General features: G+C 30.4%; 1 protein-coding gene across 1 annotated transcript in view; it reads left to right on the top strand.

Moving 5' to 3' along the window:
• LOC143064531 (uncharacterized) overlaps positions 1-14,946 on the top strand; it is a 45,253-nt gene extending 30,307 nt beyond the window's left edge. Inside the window, exons 19-30 of the mRNA XM_076237417.1 lie at positions 725-822; positions 1,391-1,506; positions 2,157-2,256; positions 4,593-4,709; positions 4,999-5,142; positions 5,710-5,789; positions 6,600-6,717; positions 7,390-7,533; positions 8,486-8,698; positions 9,410-9,971; positions 10,428-10,500; positions 11,270-14,946. Of these exons, the coding sequence (XP_076093532.1) occupies positions 725-822; positions 1,391-1,506; positions 2,157-2,256; positions 4,593-4,709; positions 4,999-5,142; positions 5,710-5,789; positions 6,600-6,717; positions 7,390-7,533; positions 8,486-8,698; positions 9,410-9,971; positions 10,428-10,500; positions 11,270-11,375 (1,871 nt within the window). The 3' untranslated portion in view covers positions 11,376-14,946. The remainder of the gene's footprint in view (positions 1-724; positions 823-1,390; positions 1,507-2,156; positions 2,257-4,592; positions 4,710-4,998; positions 5,143-5,709; positions 5,790-6,599; positions 6,718-7,389; positions 7,534-8,485; positions 8,699-9,409; positions 9,972-10,427; positions 10,501-11,269) is intronic.
• The last annotated feature ends 277 nt before the right edge of the window (positions 14,947-15,223 follow it).

Below are 15,223 nucleotides of genomic sequence, written 5' to 3'. Positions count from 1 at the left end.
AAATTTGCAATTCGTTGTATGTTTACATTCATATTTTACCAGTACCCTGTAAATCAATGAAAATTGATATCCCACAAATAATAATGAAATGAATCCACAGTATACTAACACATTAATTAGTGTTTAGAATCACTATCAGGACTATTGTGCTATTTCTTTGACGGTCAGTTTACATTGATGAAGGAAACTAGAGTACCCAGAGAGAACCACCAACTTTTGGTTGGAAAACTGACATTCCTAGTCAATTAACATTAGATTTGAGCTCACCTGCCACATCTTACGATTCCAACTCACAACGTCAGTGTTGACAGGCTAGTGATACAGTATTTTGACTTCATAGACCAAATTGGCCATCAATGCTTTCTAACTTCTAAGGTACACTAGAGATCTGCAGTCCATTTCACTCTTACAAAAAAGGTCAGTTAATCAAGCACAATTGAGCATACCTTTGAATCAATATAAAGTTGATATAGGTTTAGCAATCTTCAAAAATATCTTCCTAAGGAGTAAAAAGTTTAAACTTTTTCTGAAAGTTGCAAAGTAAAATATAGAAATTTTATTCCTTGTTAGATAATTTATGAAAAAAGGTATATTTTATTAATGCAATGCAGTCTTATTAGGATATGGTATTGTTAGTCTCAGTATTTTCAAAGTATCTATATAAACCAACATTTTAGACTATGACAAATTGAGATTATTTGGTTAAATTATGATGATTTTTCAGTTAGTGATTATGAAGATCAGATTCAGCAGAGAGAACAGGATATGGATCAACAAACTCAACTTGTTGCTGAACTTGACAGCGAAGTCAAACGACTACAGGTTAGATTACACACCATATTATAGTTTCTTAGCTACATTTCATGAACTAACAGGTTTGGTGATTACATCTGAATTATATCAATTTCTTCTTTTAAGGTTAAAAAAGCCTCCACAAAAAATCAAATGCTACACATAAAGTTTTAGGGGAGACTCCTGAAAAAACATTTCTTATGACATTTGCCAGTGCATTAGCATTAGATACAAAGACACTTAGACACTTATTTTTCTGTTACAAACACATTTGTGAAATGAAATGGGACTATGATGCAGTACATTAAAAAAATATTAGAGGTCTCATAGATACTGTGCTGAAACTTGCCGAAATATCTTCTTCATTTTACTTTAAAAAAAGGAAACTAATATGATAATATAAAATCCATATAAATGAATAATTTATAGAAATATGTTGAAACATTTTCTAACAATGTCACAATATACGGTAAATGGTATGGGTTTTGCACCCTATTTTTTTTTAAATATATTGAATCCTTTCATGTGTAAATAAATTTTTGACATTTTTAAGTTGTATTAGAATTAATGTTTCTAATTTTGTCTATTATAATGTTAGATAACACAGAGCCAGGCCCAGTGTGAATCTGATGATACAAGTAAACATTTACAAAAAGTGTTGTATGAAAGTAAAGCCAAGGAAGAAATGATAGAGGATCTCAAAGATTCACTCAGGTAGAAACTTTTATACATGTTAAGGTGGTACATAACACTACAGGGAGATAACTCTGTAAATATAAAATTTTATACAAGTTAAGGTTGTCATCGGTAGATAAAATTTGGTTAAAAATGTCAATTTATAAACAATTTAAGACTTATTGATGTCAATTTTAGGATGAGGCTTCAGTTGGTCACATTATATTACTATAAAGAAAGGTCAATTCAGAAGCTATGCATGAAATGTATAACTGAAATTGACAATTATCAGTGTCTACAAATATGCTGTATACCTAACTATCAGAGCTTAATCAGGTTATGTGTGTTAAATTGGATATTTATAAACCATTGTTTATCTTTAAATGTCTACGTTGATAACTGGCCACCTATGCAGCATTACTAGAATAGAATGAGTGCTATTATTTAAAAAAAAAAAGAAATAATTCATAGGTTCCCTTTCAACAGGAGATGATCAAATATACTTATTTTAACATGTGGTAATAGTCTCTGGTTAGACAGCAGGTGCCCTTTTGTGAGTTTACTCTCAGTTTAATTTATCTTCTTTATTTATTCATATGAGAAGGAAAAGTCCTGAGTAAATTTTATTTTTTCTGACATTATATATGGTATGGTATTTATTTATCTGTTTTGATTAATTCTATTATTAGAAAAACTCAAGAAGAGTTGAACGAGAAGAGACATGCTGTCCAAGAATTAACAGAGGCATTAGATGAGAGACAGCTAGAATTACAACAGAGAGTATCTCAGGTAATTTATATAAATCTTTGAAAGGTACTTGTTGTACACAGTGACTAATGTCTTTAGATAAAATCTTCTCTTTTACAACTGTAGCATTACAAAGTTTGAAACAGATTAGCTCTTCAATATATATAGATAATATCTTACAACATGTTGTTCTCACAATGACACCCCCCCCCCCAAAAAAAAGTTAACGAAGGCAAAGCAAGGATGAATTTGTTTGTAATGGGTAACTATGTTGTAAAACTTTTTATGTCAAAATTACACAAAAAACATGTCGATAATTGGCATGCTGTTTTACATTCTGATAAATCTATATCGGGTAGAGGTGGCAATAAGCTACGAATGTACAGACTGTTTAAAGAAAATTTTGAACTGGAGGAATACTGCAAAATAGCTTTACCCTTCAGTCACAGAAGTGCTTTCGCCAAATTTAGATGTGGTATTGCTCCACTAAGAATAGAAGGGAGATATGAAAATGTTGTTTTAGAAAACAGAGTGTGTCATATATTTGACGTTTATTGAAGATGATGTACATGTTTTATTAAGATGTCCTCTTTATGACGATTTTAGAAACCATTTACATTATGTTGCTGAAACTTTTAATGATAATTTTGATACTTTAGATGATAACCAAAAGTTAATGTTTTTATTCTCAGATGTAAATATGATACACGTGTGTGCCAAAACCTGTCATTTGATTTTAAAAAGGCATAGAAATTTTATATGTTTTAAATAGTATTTTATTTCATATTGTGTATTATATCTATGCATTTTGATAGTCTCTTATAATTCTGTATAGAATGACTCTCATTTTATTTAGTGTTATTTTATAATGTATAAAGATTGATTGTACTTGTTGAGAGATGAGACTTTAATAAAACATTGAATTGAATTGAATTGGGTAAACTGAATGTTCTGTTAAAATTGTCAGTACAAAGAAAAGATCTAGTTTAAATTGCTATCTTTCAAATTATAGATTTGTAACGAAATTATTATCTTTTAAATTATTAATTGCTCTGCACAAGTGGGTAACTGAAATTTTTGTATCTGCTGTAACATTGGTAATGGATGTCAACCTTGTATTAATTAATAATTAAATTGGTATTTTAACAGAAAGTATATTAAAATATTTTGTTATCATGATAAATCTCATAAAAATTGTAATACAAATTACTTTATTATTGAACTATAATATTCTCAAAATAGACTAATACTGATGTTTAGTTTTCATAATAAATATATCATATTTGTTTTATATAAAATGTAAAAACCAGACAAAGTAAAGAATATAAGAAAAAATAATAATTCAATATTGTTTAATGCATAACTGCAACAAAGGTTTATACAACAAAACAAAATGGGAAAATATACTCCACAGAAACACAAGGCACATATCAGCTTTAATAACACAATTGAAACCTGTACTTAGTTTTGAATGAAATTGATAAAGTTTCCAATTTTTGCTTGCAACATGAACTTACAGAGTTCTAAGATAAATTGAGAGCTATTGTATTAAATTTCTTGAAGAAACACATTTAATGGATTTTTATACTTTTTTTGTGGTTTCTTCTTGTTTGTAATCTGTTTTGTTACTTACAGTACAATGAAACGGTAATGTTGTTTATTGTTGTGTAACTAGTTGCTAGAACCTGTGTTTTTTTCCAGTGATTGAAAATCCTTACAATTAGTTGTGTAATAACTGTTTGTAAAAAGCAGTCCATGAGTGATTTAGTGCCAGGAATCATTATGGGCCTTTCCAAGGTCTTGATATAGAGCCAGTAGTTGTGATTAATAATAAGGGGGTTTATATCACATTGCTTAGATGGTACATTGTGTATCAACATTTATAATAATTTAGTTCTGCAATATTTTAAAAGAATTGAATTTTCAAATAAAATTTGAAAAACTTTTTTTTTCCTTTATGCATAATCATTAATGTGACTTGGACATGGGAATTTACCCTTGTTTGTCTTTAAATAGGTAGATATAGGAAGATGTGGTGTGAGTGCCAATGAGACAACTCTCCATCCAAATTTAAAAAAAGTAAACCATTATAGGTCAATGTATTACATTTTATGAAAATCAAAATTTTTGGTCCACTTTTTAAAATTCTGTTTATATCTTATACTTTCATTACTTGTTTTACTATCATATTCCAGACATCAATAAATGACAGGTAAATGACATTGGAGTCACCTTGATCTACATCCTATGAAGTGATAACATTTCATGATTTGCATCATAATTCAGGATAACTGATGGTAAATCAAAGATATATCAATATCATCTTTTGCAGTATGTTTCATATGATATAGAATTAGCCATATTCTTATTGCTTTCAGGTGGCGAGACTTGATCAAACAATCAAAGAACACCATAATGAAATGGAACAAAGGATTCAAAAATTAGATTCCACTTTACGCAAATATGAAGCTGAAATTCAAGAAAGAACCGTACAGGTTGGTAACCAATGCAAGGACTACTATGTTAAATTAGTTTGAATTAGAATGAAATTCTACTGAATTGTTGATCTATAAAGTGGATGTTTTAACCCTGGTATAGATTTCATGCCAGCTGTAGTAGCTACTAGACTATGAGTCAGTGGTCAATATAGCTGATCGAGAATCTATACCAGTGCCATCATGAAAAAAAAAATCAAATAATCATAAAAGTATGTAATGTTGCACTGAACTTTTTATTTTAACTCTGATGTCATTTATGACATTACTTAATGCCATTTTGATTTAGATTTCAGACCTGGATGACCGATTACAAGAAACCCAGTTACAACTTAAAGAAACCAAGATGTTATATCATCAGACTGACACATTGGCTCAGAAACAGCAGATAGAGTTACAGTCTAAAACGGCCAAGTTAGATGAACTTGAGAAGGTCAGTATACAAACTTAATGATTGTTTGAAATAGATAATTGTAGTTGATTATGTGATATTCCAAAAGCAGATTCAAACATCAAACTTAGCTAAAATTCTTCATAATTGTTCTATTTGAAAAGCTTGTTGTGATTTTTATGATATTTTTTATATTATTTTAAATAAAAGATAGATAGAGAGGAATGTAAACAGCAAAATTAAATATAATGTCTCTGAAATTGATTTCAGGGGTCAGTACTGTTGTCTTTTTAAGAGTAACGGATCTTACTTGGATTTGTTGGGCCAAGTTTGAAATCAGGTTTCTATATGAAAGTTTTATATCCTTTTTACAGTTTCACTTGAATATTAAAATAAATGATCTTGACATTGATGAATCAAAAGACTTGTTTGCCGGTGATTTCACTTGAACAGGCTTGAAAAGCTGTGTATCTGAAAATTAATACTATTGATTTATTATTATTCAAATGTGAAGTATAAATCTAAAGCATCCTTACTTTATAAATAGTTTTAATCTATTACTGATTGTACTCATATTCAGAAGTTCATTTATGATTATTTTCCCCACAGCTGACAGATAGACAAAAATTACAGATTGATGAATTGAAGGATGAAAATGTAGAAATTACACAGGAGTTAAGATTAACAAGGTAGTACTATTATTTGGAGGAAAATGTGGAAAGAGTATTTATCCATACATTAATGGAAAAATTAATCAAAATTAATAATATAATAATTAACTAGCATCAGAATAAAATCACAGCCTTATTGTTTAGCATGATAAATAGTTGTTACAAGTTTTTTTAAACATAAAATATAACGATATTACAAAAAACAACGATTTCTTATTTTGGGTTGTGAGGATATGAAGTTTTCACTTGTATATAGGTGACCAAGAGTAAGAAATAATCTTGTCTCTAGTTTTATGCAGATTCCCCTTTTTCAAAGAAATGCAAAAAAGTGAAAATAAAGAAAAACAAGTAAAGTGCAATGCCAAAAGAAAAAAAAAAATCAGAAAAAAATTGATTGCAAGTTATACTGAAATGTTCATGACAGAAATATTTTTCTCATAACATTTTGGTGAAATTAGTTGCTGATAGTTGATTATTTTTACAAACTGACTGTGCGTGATGATATTACAAACCTTAATGATTGTATCATCTATGTATACATTATGGGTATTCTTCATCTTGATATTGCAAAAAATAAGCCATGAGTGACAACAAAAACAAGATTGATAATGTCTCCTCACACATTGTGATGTCATTGATATCTTCTTCAACACCATTGTATCATGGCTGATAATGCCTGCTTACGTCTTAAAGTAATGATATGAGAATTACAGAGTAATTGAGCAGGTTGATATAGCCATATAGGCAAAGGGGTGGAAAATAAACATCAGTTATCTACCCTGTTTCTAGCTGCTGATTGTTATTTATCAATATATCATCATTAATCAGAGAGCAGTTACAGCAGCAACATGGAGAGTTCATGGCTACCAGACGTATGCTATCACAGACAAACAGGGAAAATGAAAAAATAACCAGAGAGTATGAGGAAATAGCAAACAAGCAACAGGTAGTGTAGTAACTTTTGTAGATAGAATTATTTTAAGGGGCACATATCTGTTTAAAAAGTTTAAAAAAGTTTCTCATGATTTTTTTATGTAACTGGTGTATATTCATTTACAGTAATGAGATTTTATATTTTTTTTTAGGTATTTTCAGGTTTAAAGTTATCTTTAATATGTTTTTAAACAACTGTCTGATAGGGTTCACCTGAGCTTGACCTCATCTTTACAGTTTCTTGAACCATGCTATTAAAGTTAAAGCACTTTGGTTTGTTTCTCAGTACCTATTAGTAGTATCATATTGATAGGTGTTCTATGAACTTACTAGGAGGTATACATGTTCTTATTTTCATGGTTCATTGGACAATACCAAGATTTTTGAATAGGTCTGTTTTCCAGTTGCTATATGTAATAGATCAACTATATTTGATACTTTTAATCATAGTAATATGTGTATGTTCGACAAGGAACAAGGGTAACATGACATCATTTCACTTTTATATAACCACTAAACATTACTATAGTCTAACATGTGTGCAATGCCTCCTTAAAAAACTTTTTAGAGATTTCTCCAAGAATACCAAAATATTATCCTTTTATTCTATTAGATCAGTATATGCAATTCATTTTGAGTATGTGGTAATAACATTTTAGGTTTATGATGAAATTTTTATTGATAGTCAAGAGAGACAGATACTGTTAGACTTGCAGAGGAGCTAGGGGCTGCAAGGGCCAGAGAGAAACAAAATCAAGCCAAAATCTCTTCAGAGGTTGACCAGATGAATGGTGAAATTAATCAAATTAAAGCAAGACATCAAGAGGAGGTAACCCTTCAAAATTGAATGAAAAACGAATTATCTGATTGATAGAATATATAGAATACAGTGTAACCTGCCATATCAGACACCTGAGTATTCCAACATTCTGCTTTAATCGACACATTTTTTATGGTCCCAAAATGTACCTATCCTTGCAGAAAATTCCTGAGTATTCCGACACCCTGCTTAATCTGACATTTTTTTCTGGTCCCCCAGTGTGTTGGATAAGACAGATTACACTGTATATATATAATTGATAAACAATTTGTGTTGCAAAGGTTGTAAGGGCTATCAAAGGAAATAAAATATGTGAGGTTTGAACACCACATGATATTTATTTTTTGGGGGTATATTGTGTACAAATGAAAATAAAAAGTATTGGTGGTGCAGTATGATAACATTTTTACTTGAACATCTTATTAATTTCTGATTTTTCTTGATGAGAATTGTTCAAACCCTACTTTTGTCAAAGGGGATAATCCTGATTTCAATGTTTTCATTGATTTTAAAGAGTGGATAAGTGTGTTTGTCAATCAATGTTTTTTTAATTACAAAGTATTAATTTACCTAAGGAGTTGCAACTAACAAAATATAGAGGATTCTTTTTATGCAATTTAAAAGTAGACTTTTCCACCCTTATATTGGGCTTGTCAGACAAATATGACCTGTTCTATGGTTATGTTGTCTTTACATTATGCTCATGCCAAGTTTCATCAATAACAATCCTTTCATGACAATGATGACCACAGAAGTAATATTAAAAGTCAGCTACACTTGTATGATATTGTCGCCGTGATATAGCCTTTTTGTGCTAATGCGGCATAAAGCAACCAACAATCAATCAATCAATGTATGATATTGTGTTGGGTAATTCAGGAATGTGCTGTTTTACAGGTCTAATACTGTCTATTAAACAGAAATTTGTATTTTAATGGCTTTTTTTGGGTACTTTCTACAGCTTGATAACCTCCATGATGAAATGAAAGATTTGAAAAAAGAAAAGGAAAGGATAAAGAAAGAATTGATGGAAAGAGAAAGCCAGATTAAAGACTTAGAAATTCATTATCAGGAACAATTTGAAAAACTTCAAGATCAGTTGGAGGAAATAAATAACGAAATGGAGGCGAAGAAGAAAGTAGTCAATGCTGCTAATGAATCATTGATACTGAAGGTAAAACTCGAGCATTTTTGAGGTTATCAATGAAACATAAGATTATCCAATGAAAGCTTATCCACTAAAATGAAAACTTGTACACAGAAATGAAAGCTCATCCCCTGAAATAAAGGCTTGAATACTGAAATTTAAATCGGAAATTCTAGTGAAATTGAAATAGTGTAATTTTAGTGAAATTCAAATATTGTAATTTTAGTGAAATTCAAATAGTGTAACATTCACTTACATACAGAAGGACAGATTTAACTTTACTGTTATATAGCCTGATCTTTGTTTTCCTGTTGTATTGTTTAGACTTCCAAATTGGTAGTGGTCTTTGAAATGCAGATCTTGCCTTGGCTAGCCTACTTTTAATATCTTTTTGTGTCGGATCTTCTGTACTAACCACAGTTCCTAGATAAGTAAATTTATCTACTTGTTGAATTTCTGTGCCCTCAGCTTTTAGTCTCAAGTTGGATGTTGTGTGAAGTCGCATTTCTTGGGTCTTTTTTGCGTTCAATTCAGCTTGCAAAATGGCTGAGTCGATCTGTCTCTTCCTGCATATGTTCTTGTTTTGATGACAGGAGTGCTACCACATCTCCTTATTCTATAATCATTTTTATGCCTTTTTAAAGATTTATTTTATTATCTATCATATTTAAAATACATTCAGTAAGTAAAATGTATTTTATATCAGTTTATTAAAGAAAAATATTAAATTCATTACAGGATGCTGAAATAGCAAGACTTCAGGCTCGTATGTCTGGTTTTGAGAGATCCATGACTTCATTTAGAGCTGTAGAATGTTTTAATCAAACCTGTGCTGGAAACCAGTCAGTGTTCCAAAGTTCTGGTGTAGATATGGTAAATCGGCCTTTATCTGGTGAGAGTCTTATTCAAGGTGACAATACAAGGAACAGTGCAGAATTTTTAAGGACTTATTCAGACTTCATTCCGTCAAAAGATGGCCCCTCATCACTTCATTCATTTAATAACCGTGTAATAGAAAATGGACATCATCATTTTCAAACGGAGGATAAAAATGTTGACAATATTCCTCACATGATTTTGCCTGAAAGTAGTGATGAAAACTATCATCAGATTGGTAAAAGTGGTGGACACTTGGGGAATCTCTCTGATGCTGAATTATTTAGTGCTCATCAAGGAGTTCAGCATAGTGCTTTAATCTCTCATCAGAACCAAAAGTCTACATCTAAAAATAGTATGAGAAAAGGGAAAGTACAGAAAACTGGAAGACCATCAGATCATTTACCTGGGGAACATATTATAGGTTGGTGTTATAGACTGATAAAATTGAACCATAGTTATGATGGGGGAAGAAAGGGACATTTAAACTTAAATGTGAAAACCAACAAAGCCATGGCAAAAAAAGAAAATGACTAAGAGACAAACGATAATACACATGTGATTACTGTAGTGATTTGTTGCAGTAATATAAATATAGGGTTAGTGAATGTATATTGATGAATATTGTCAATTTACATACAAAATAGACCAAGATAAATATGAACTGTTGTAAAAGCTTGCATTTACCATAAAGTGTACAAGATAAATATTTAATAGTGCTATGATTTTATATTTATTGAATATTTAATAGTGCTATGATTTTATATTTATTGAATATTTGATAGTGGTATGATTTTATATTTATTGAATATTTGATAGTGGTATGATTTTATATTTATTGAATATTTGATAGTGGTATGATTTTATATTTATTGAACAGATCCTGAGACAGCAGTAGGGAAGTACCATTCAGATCCTATAGAATACAGTGAGGCAGAATCACCAGAAAAATGGTTAGTTGTTAATTTTCTGTAAAACCTTGTTAGTTTGTGCAAAAAATTAAGGTACAAAATGAAAATTTGACAAATAAGTATAATCATGTTGGATAAACTAATGAGTCTCTATACTTTGCGTTGTGTTACTTTTATGATCAAAGTCTATATCTAAGGCAACCATACAAAGGTACAAAGTAACGTCATAAAACATAAGACGTAAATAAGGGAAACATAACGCTACTAATTTGCACTATATTCTCAACATAATCTCATGATTGCAGGGATAAAACTGAGCTTTGTTTGTAATATGCATAGTTTGAGAATTAATTTACACTCTTAAAAAAAATGTCAGGACTTAGATAGAAAACTAAAATCCATGAATTTAAAAACCCACGAACATGTAAATGTTGCTCAAACCACCAAAATTGATACCCACGATTTAAAGTACTTTCACCGTAGTTTTTTTTATTTTTAGTGTCAGTATTCAACTGACAGGTGTGGCTATCTGTATGGAAAACCAACAAAAATTTAAACCCTGCTTTCCAAATTATTTCTGTGTTCTTTTGAGTTCTATTATGTGGTCATCATACTAGTTTGATTTTGTAGATCTTTCAATTGTGGAGGGTAGGGTGGATCTAAAGAATGCATTATTAGTTCTTGATTGACTAATGGAGTTGTCTTAGAGAACTCAAAACACAACACAGCTAATGATATTTTAGAAAAGCTTATTCTTATTATTAGAATGTAGATTATCAAATATGCATATTTTTTTTATTTTTTTTTACAGCATGCATGACTTACAAGAAAGACTTAGAGCCAATGAAATTAGACAACAGATGATAGAAGAACAACTACAGAGTTTGGATGATGAATGTGATACTAATTCTGTGTAAACTTTGACCATTTTATCATTCCTGTATCATACTGCTGTTTAAAAGACTGTCTCCACATGAAGTTTTGTCCGTCCAATTTAATTATTATTATTTTTATTATGTAGTATCATTAGAAAATGCTCATTTTCAAAGTACTGTTAATCAATTATCAAAAGTTTAAGAAACTTCATCTTTATTTTCATAATTCAGAAAATCACACTTTGAAGGGACAATTTTATATATTATATTAGGAAGAAAGAAATTATTTATACAATGTACAAGACATCAATTTCTTAGACATGAATATGAAAATCTATGCTTTAAATTTGAAAGCATGAGAGGTAGATTATATATATAGTTCAGTGTTCCAAATTAGTAAATAAAGAAGCATAAACTGGCAAATTATAGCAGTACATTCCAAATTCAGCTCTCCTGGAGCAAAATTTCAGTGTGACCTTTTGTATCCAGTAACTGTCATCATAGGTTGTATTCCTGCATTATTTAAAAAAAAATCTGAAATTGGGGGGCCAAAAGTTACCAAACTTTACCTGAATGCTCCTTAAGGATGTACTTAGGTGAGATTTTGGAATTTGTGTCAAATGTTCGGACTCCTTGGTGTTTTTCATACTATACAATGTAAAATATTTTGCCCCATAACACCCATTTATTTTTTCATATAAGACTTAATAGCTCATGAAAGGTCATTTACCAAAATTTTAGAAGATTCTCAATTTTCTTTCTTTTGTTTTGAGAACTTATAATACCAATGCAAATATAAGGTAAAAGTCTGGGTCAGCCTTTTCCCGCCATATTTAAATCTTAAATACCTCGAAAAGGAGGTCCATGACCTGTCAATATTTTTAGCTTATTTTTATCCTTAATTGATGCTCTACCAGTTTATAGTATTGATTTTAACTTCTTAATTTGTTAATTTTCACCTAACCTCACCTAAGTACATCCTTAAGGCTTCAAGTAAAAATAAATGATGCATGAAAGAGTTAAACACCAACAATGCTCCTAATAGACCAGATGAACCTCTTGTTTATTTTTGAGTCCTGAACATGCATAAATTATTTGCCACTGGACATTAAGCAACCAATCAATCTTGTTTATTATGAATTTATACAAAACATACCAACCAACATGTCAATTTCCACAATTACTTTTAATACAATCCATTGTTCTTATAAAAATACTGTTTTCATTTCATTGGATTTTTATACGACCGCAAAATTTGAAAAATTTTTCGTCGTATATTGCTATCACGTTGGCGTCGTCGTCTGCGTCGTCGTCGTCGTCCGAATACTTTTAGTTTTCGCACTCTAACTTTAGTAAAAGTGAATGGAAATCTATGAAATTTTAACACAAGGTTTATGACCACAAAAGGAAGGTTGGTATTGATTTTGGGAGTTTTGGTCCCAACATTTTAGGAATTAGGGGCCAAAAAGGGCCCAAATAAGCATTTTCTTGGTTTTCGCACTATAACTTTAGTTTAAGTTAATAGAAATCTATGAAATTTTGACACAAGGTTTATGACCACAAAAGAACGGTTGGGATTGATTTTGGGAGTTTTGGTTTCAACAGTTTAGGAATTAGGGGCCAAAAAAGGGCCCAAATAAGCATTATTCTTGGTTTTCGCACAATAACTTTAGTTTAAGTAAATAGAAATCAATGAAATTTAAACACAATGTTAATGACTACAAAAGGAAGGTTGGTATTGATTTTGGGAGTTTAGGTCCCAACAGTTTAGGAATTAGGGGCCAAAAAGGGACCCAAATAAGCATTTTTCTTGGTTTTCGCACCATAACGTTAGTATAAGTAAATAGAAATCTATGAAATTTAAACACAAGGTTTATGACCATAAAAGGAAGGTTGGTATTGATTTTGGGAGTTTTGGTCCCAACAGAATAAGGGGCCCAAAGGGTCCAAAATTAAACTTTGTTTGATTTCATCAAAATTGAATAATTGGGGTTCTTTGATATGCCGAATCTAACTGTCATGATTGTGTATGTAGATTCTTAACTTTTGGTCCCGTTTTTCAAATTGGTCTACATTAAGGTCCAAAGGGTCCAAAATTAAACTTAGTTTGATTTTGACAAAAAATGAATCAGTTAGGTTCTTTGATATGCTGAATCTAAAAATGTACTTAGATTCTTGATTATTGGCCCAGTTTTCAAGTTGGTCCAAATCGGGGTCCAAAATTAAACTTTGTTTGATTTCATCAAAAATTGAATAAATGGGGTTCTTTGATATACCAAATCTAACTGTGTATGTAGATTCTTCATTTTTGGTCCTGTTTTCAAATTGGTCTACACTAAAGTCCAAAGGGTCCAAAATTAAACTTAGTCTGATTTTAACAAAAATTGAAATCTTGGGGTTCTTTGATATGCTGAATCCAAAAATGTACTTAGATTTTTTATTATGGGCCCAGTTTTCAAGTTGGTCCAAATCAGGATCTAAAATTATTATATTAAGTATTGTGCAATAGCAAGTCTTTTCAATTGCACAGTATTGCGCAATGGCAAGAAATATCTAATTGCACAATATTGTGAAATAGCAAATTTTTTTAATTAGAGTTATCTTTCTTTGTCCAGAATAGTAAGCAAGAAATATCTAATTGCAAAATATTGTGCAATAGCAAGATTTTTTTTTAATTGGAGTTATCTTTCTTTGTCCAGAATCAACTTAAATCTTTGTTATATACAATATACAATGTATATTCACTTTTTACTACCAACTGATAAATTAAAATAATCTTTACCATTCAGTGATAACAAGCAGTTTTTTTACATCTTAATATTTTATGATGTATTTAAATGAGTAGTTATTGTTGCAAACTCCATTAGAAATTTTAATTGAGATTAGTTTTGGAATAAGGGAAAGGGGGATGTGATTAAAAAAATTGGGTTCAATTTTTCTCATTTGAAATTTCATAAATAAAAAAGAAAATTTCTTCAAACATTTTTTTGAGAGGATTAATATTCAACAGCATAGTGAATTGCTCTAAGAGAAAACAAAAATTTTAAGTTCATTAGAACACATTCATTCTGTGTCAGAAACCTATGCTGTGTCAACTATTTAATCACAATCCAAATTTAGAGCTGAATCCAGCTTGAATGTTGTGTCCATACTTGCCCCAACCATTCAGGGTTCAACCTCTGCGGTCGTATAAAGCTACGCCCTGCGGAGCATCTGGTTTAAAATATTAATTGCATATATTTATTAAATAATTTATTTAATCATTTGAACTATGATAATTTTGACAGGAATTTTTTTGGATGGTCAATACAGTTAGATATTAAACCTACTGATCATAACAAACATCAAATATAGTTGCTAGAGTAGTAAAAACTTCTACTACAGACCTTGATTTACACAACTGGTTCTCATCTTGACCAAACATATTGCATGAATACCAATTAATAGACTGTGGCTCTGTAGGTCTCTATTAAAGTTGCCACATGAGAAATACATTCCCCTAGAAGTCACCTTTGTATGCATTTGTATTTTATATATTCCAAGTATTATAGCATCTGTTATATTCCACAGATTGTTTTATTTATATTATTTATTAAAATTGTTTTTTATATTGTGTCTTTTCTCTCTTGTTTATGTTAATAATTGGACTCTGCATTATTAACCAGATCTAATAAGGAAGATGGATTTAATTGATTTATTTTTTATTTAACCCTTGTTTAATACCACTTTCAGCACACTTATCATATGCTGTCTCATGATAGCAAGCTTTTATCAAAGGAAGAAACCAGAGTATCATCCTAGAAGTTAAGATCGGAATTGAATACACCTGCTGACAAGTGGGGTTCAAACTCACAACTTCAACCCCTAGGCCACCAAGGCCTCAAAGATGA

Source organism: Mytilus galloprovincialis, chromosome 2 (genome assembly GCF_965363235.1).
Source record: "Mytilus galloprovincialis chromosome 2, xbMytGall1.hap1.1, whole genome shotgun sequence".
Taxonomy (NCBI): domain Eukaryota; kingdom Metazoa; phylum Mollusca; class Bivalvia; order Mytilida; family Mytilidae; genus Mytilus; species Mytilus galloprovincialis.
This window is presented reverse-complemented; position numbering and strand designations above follow the sequence as displayed.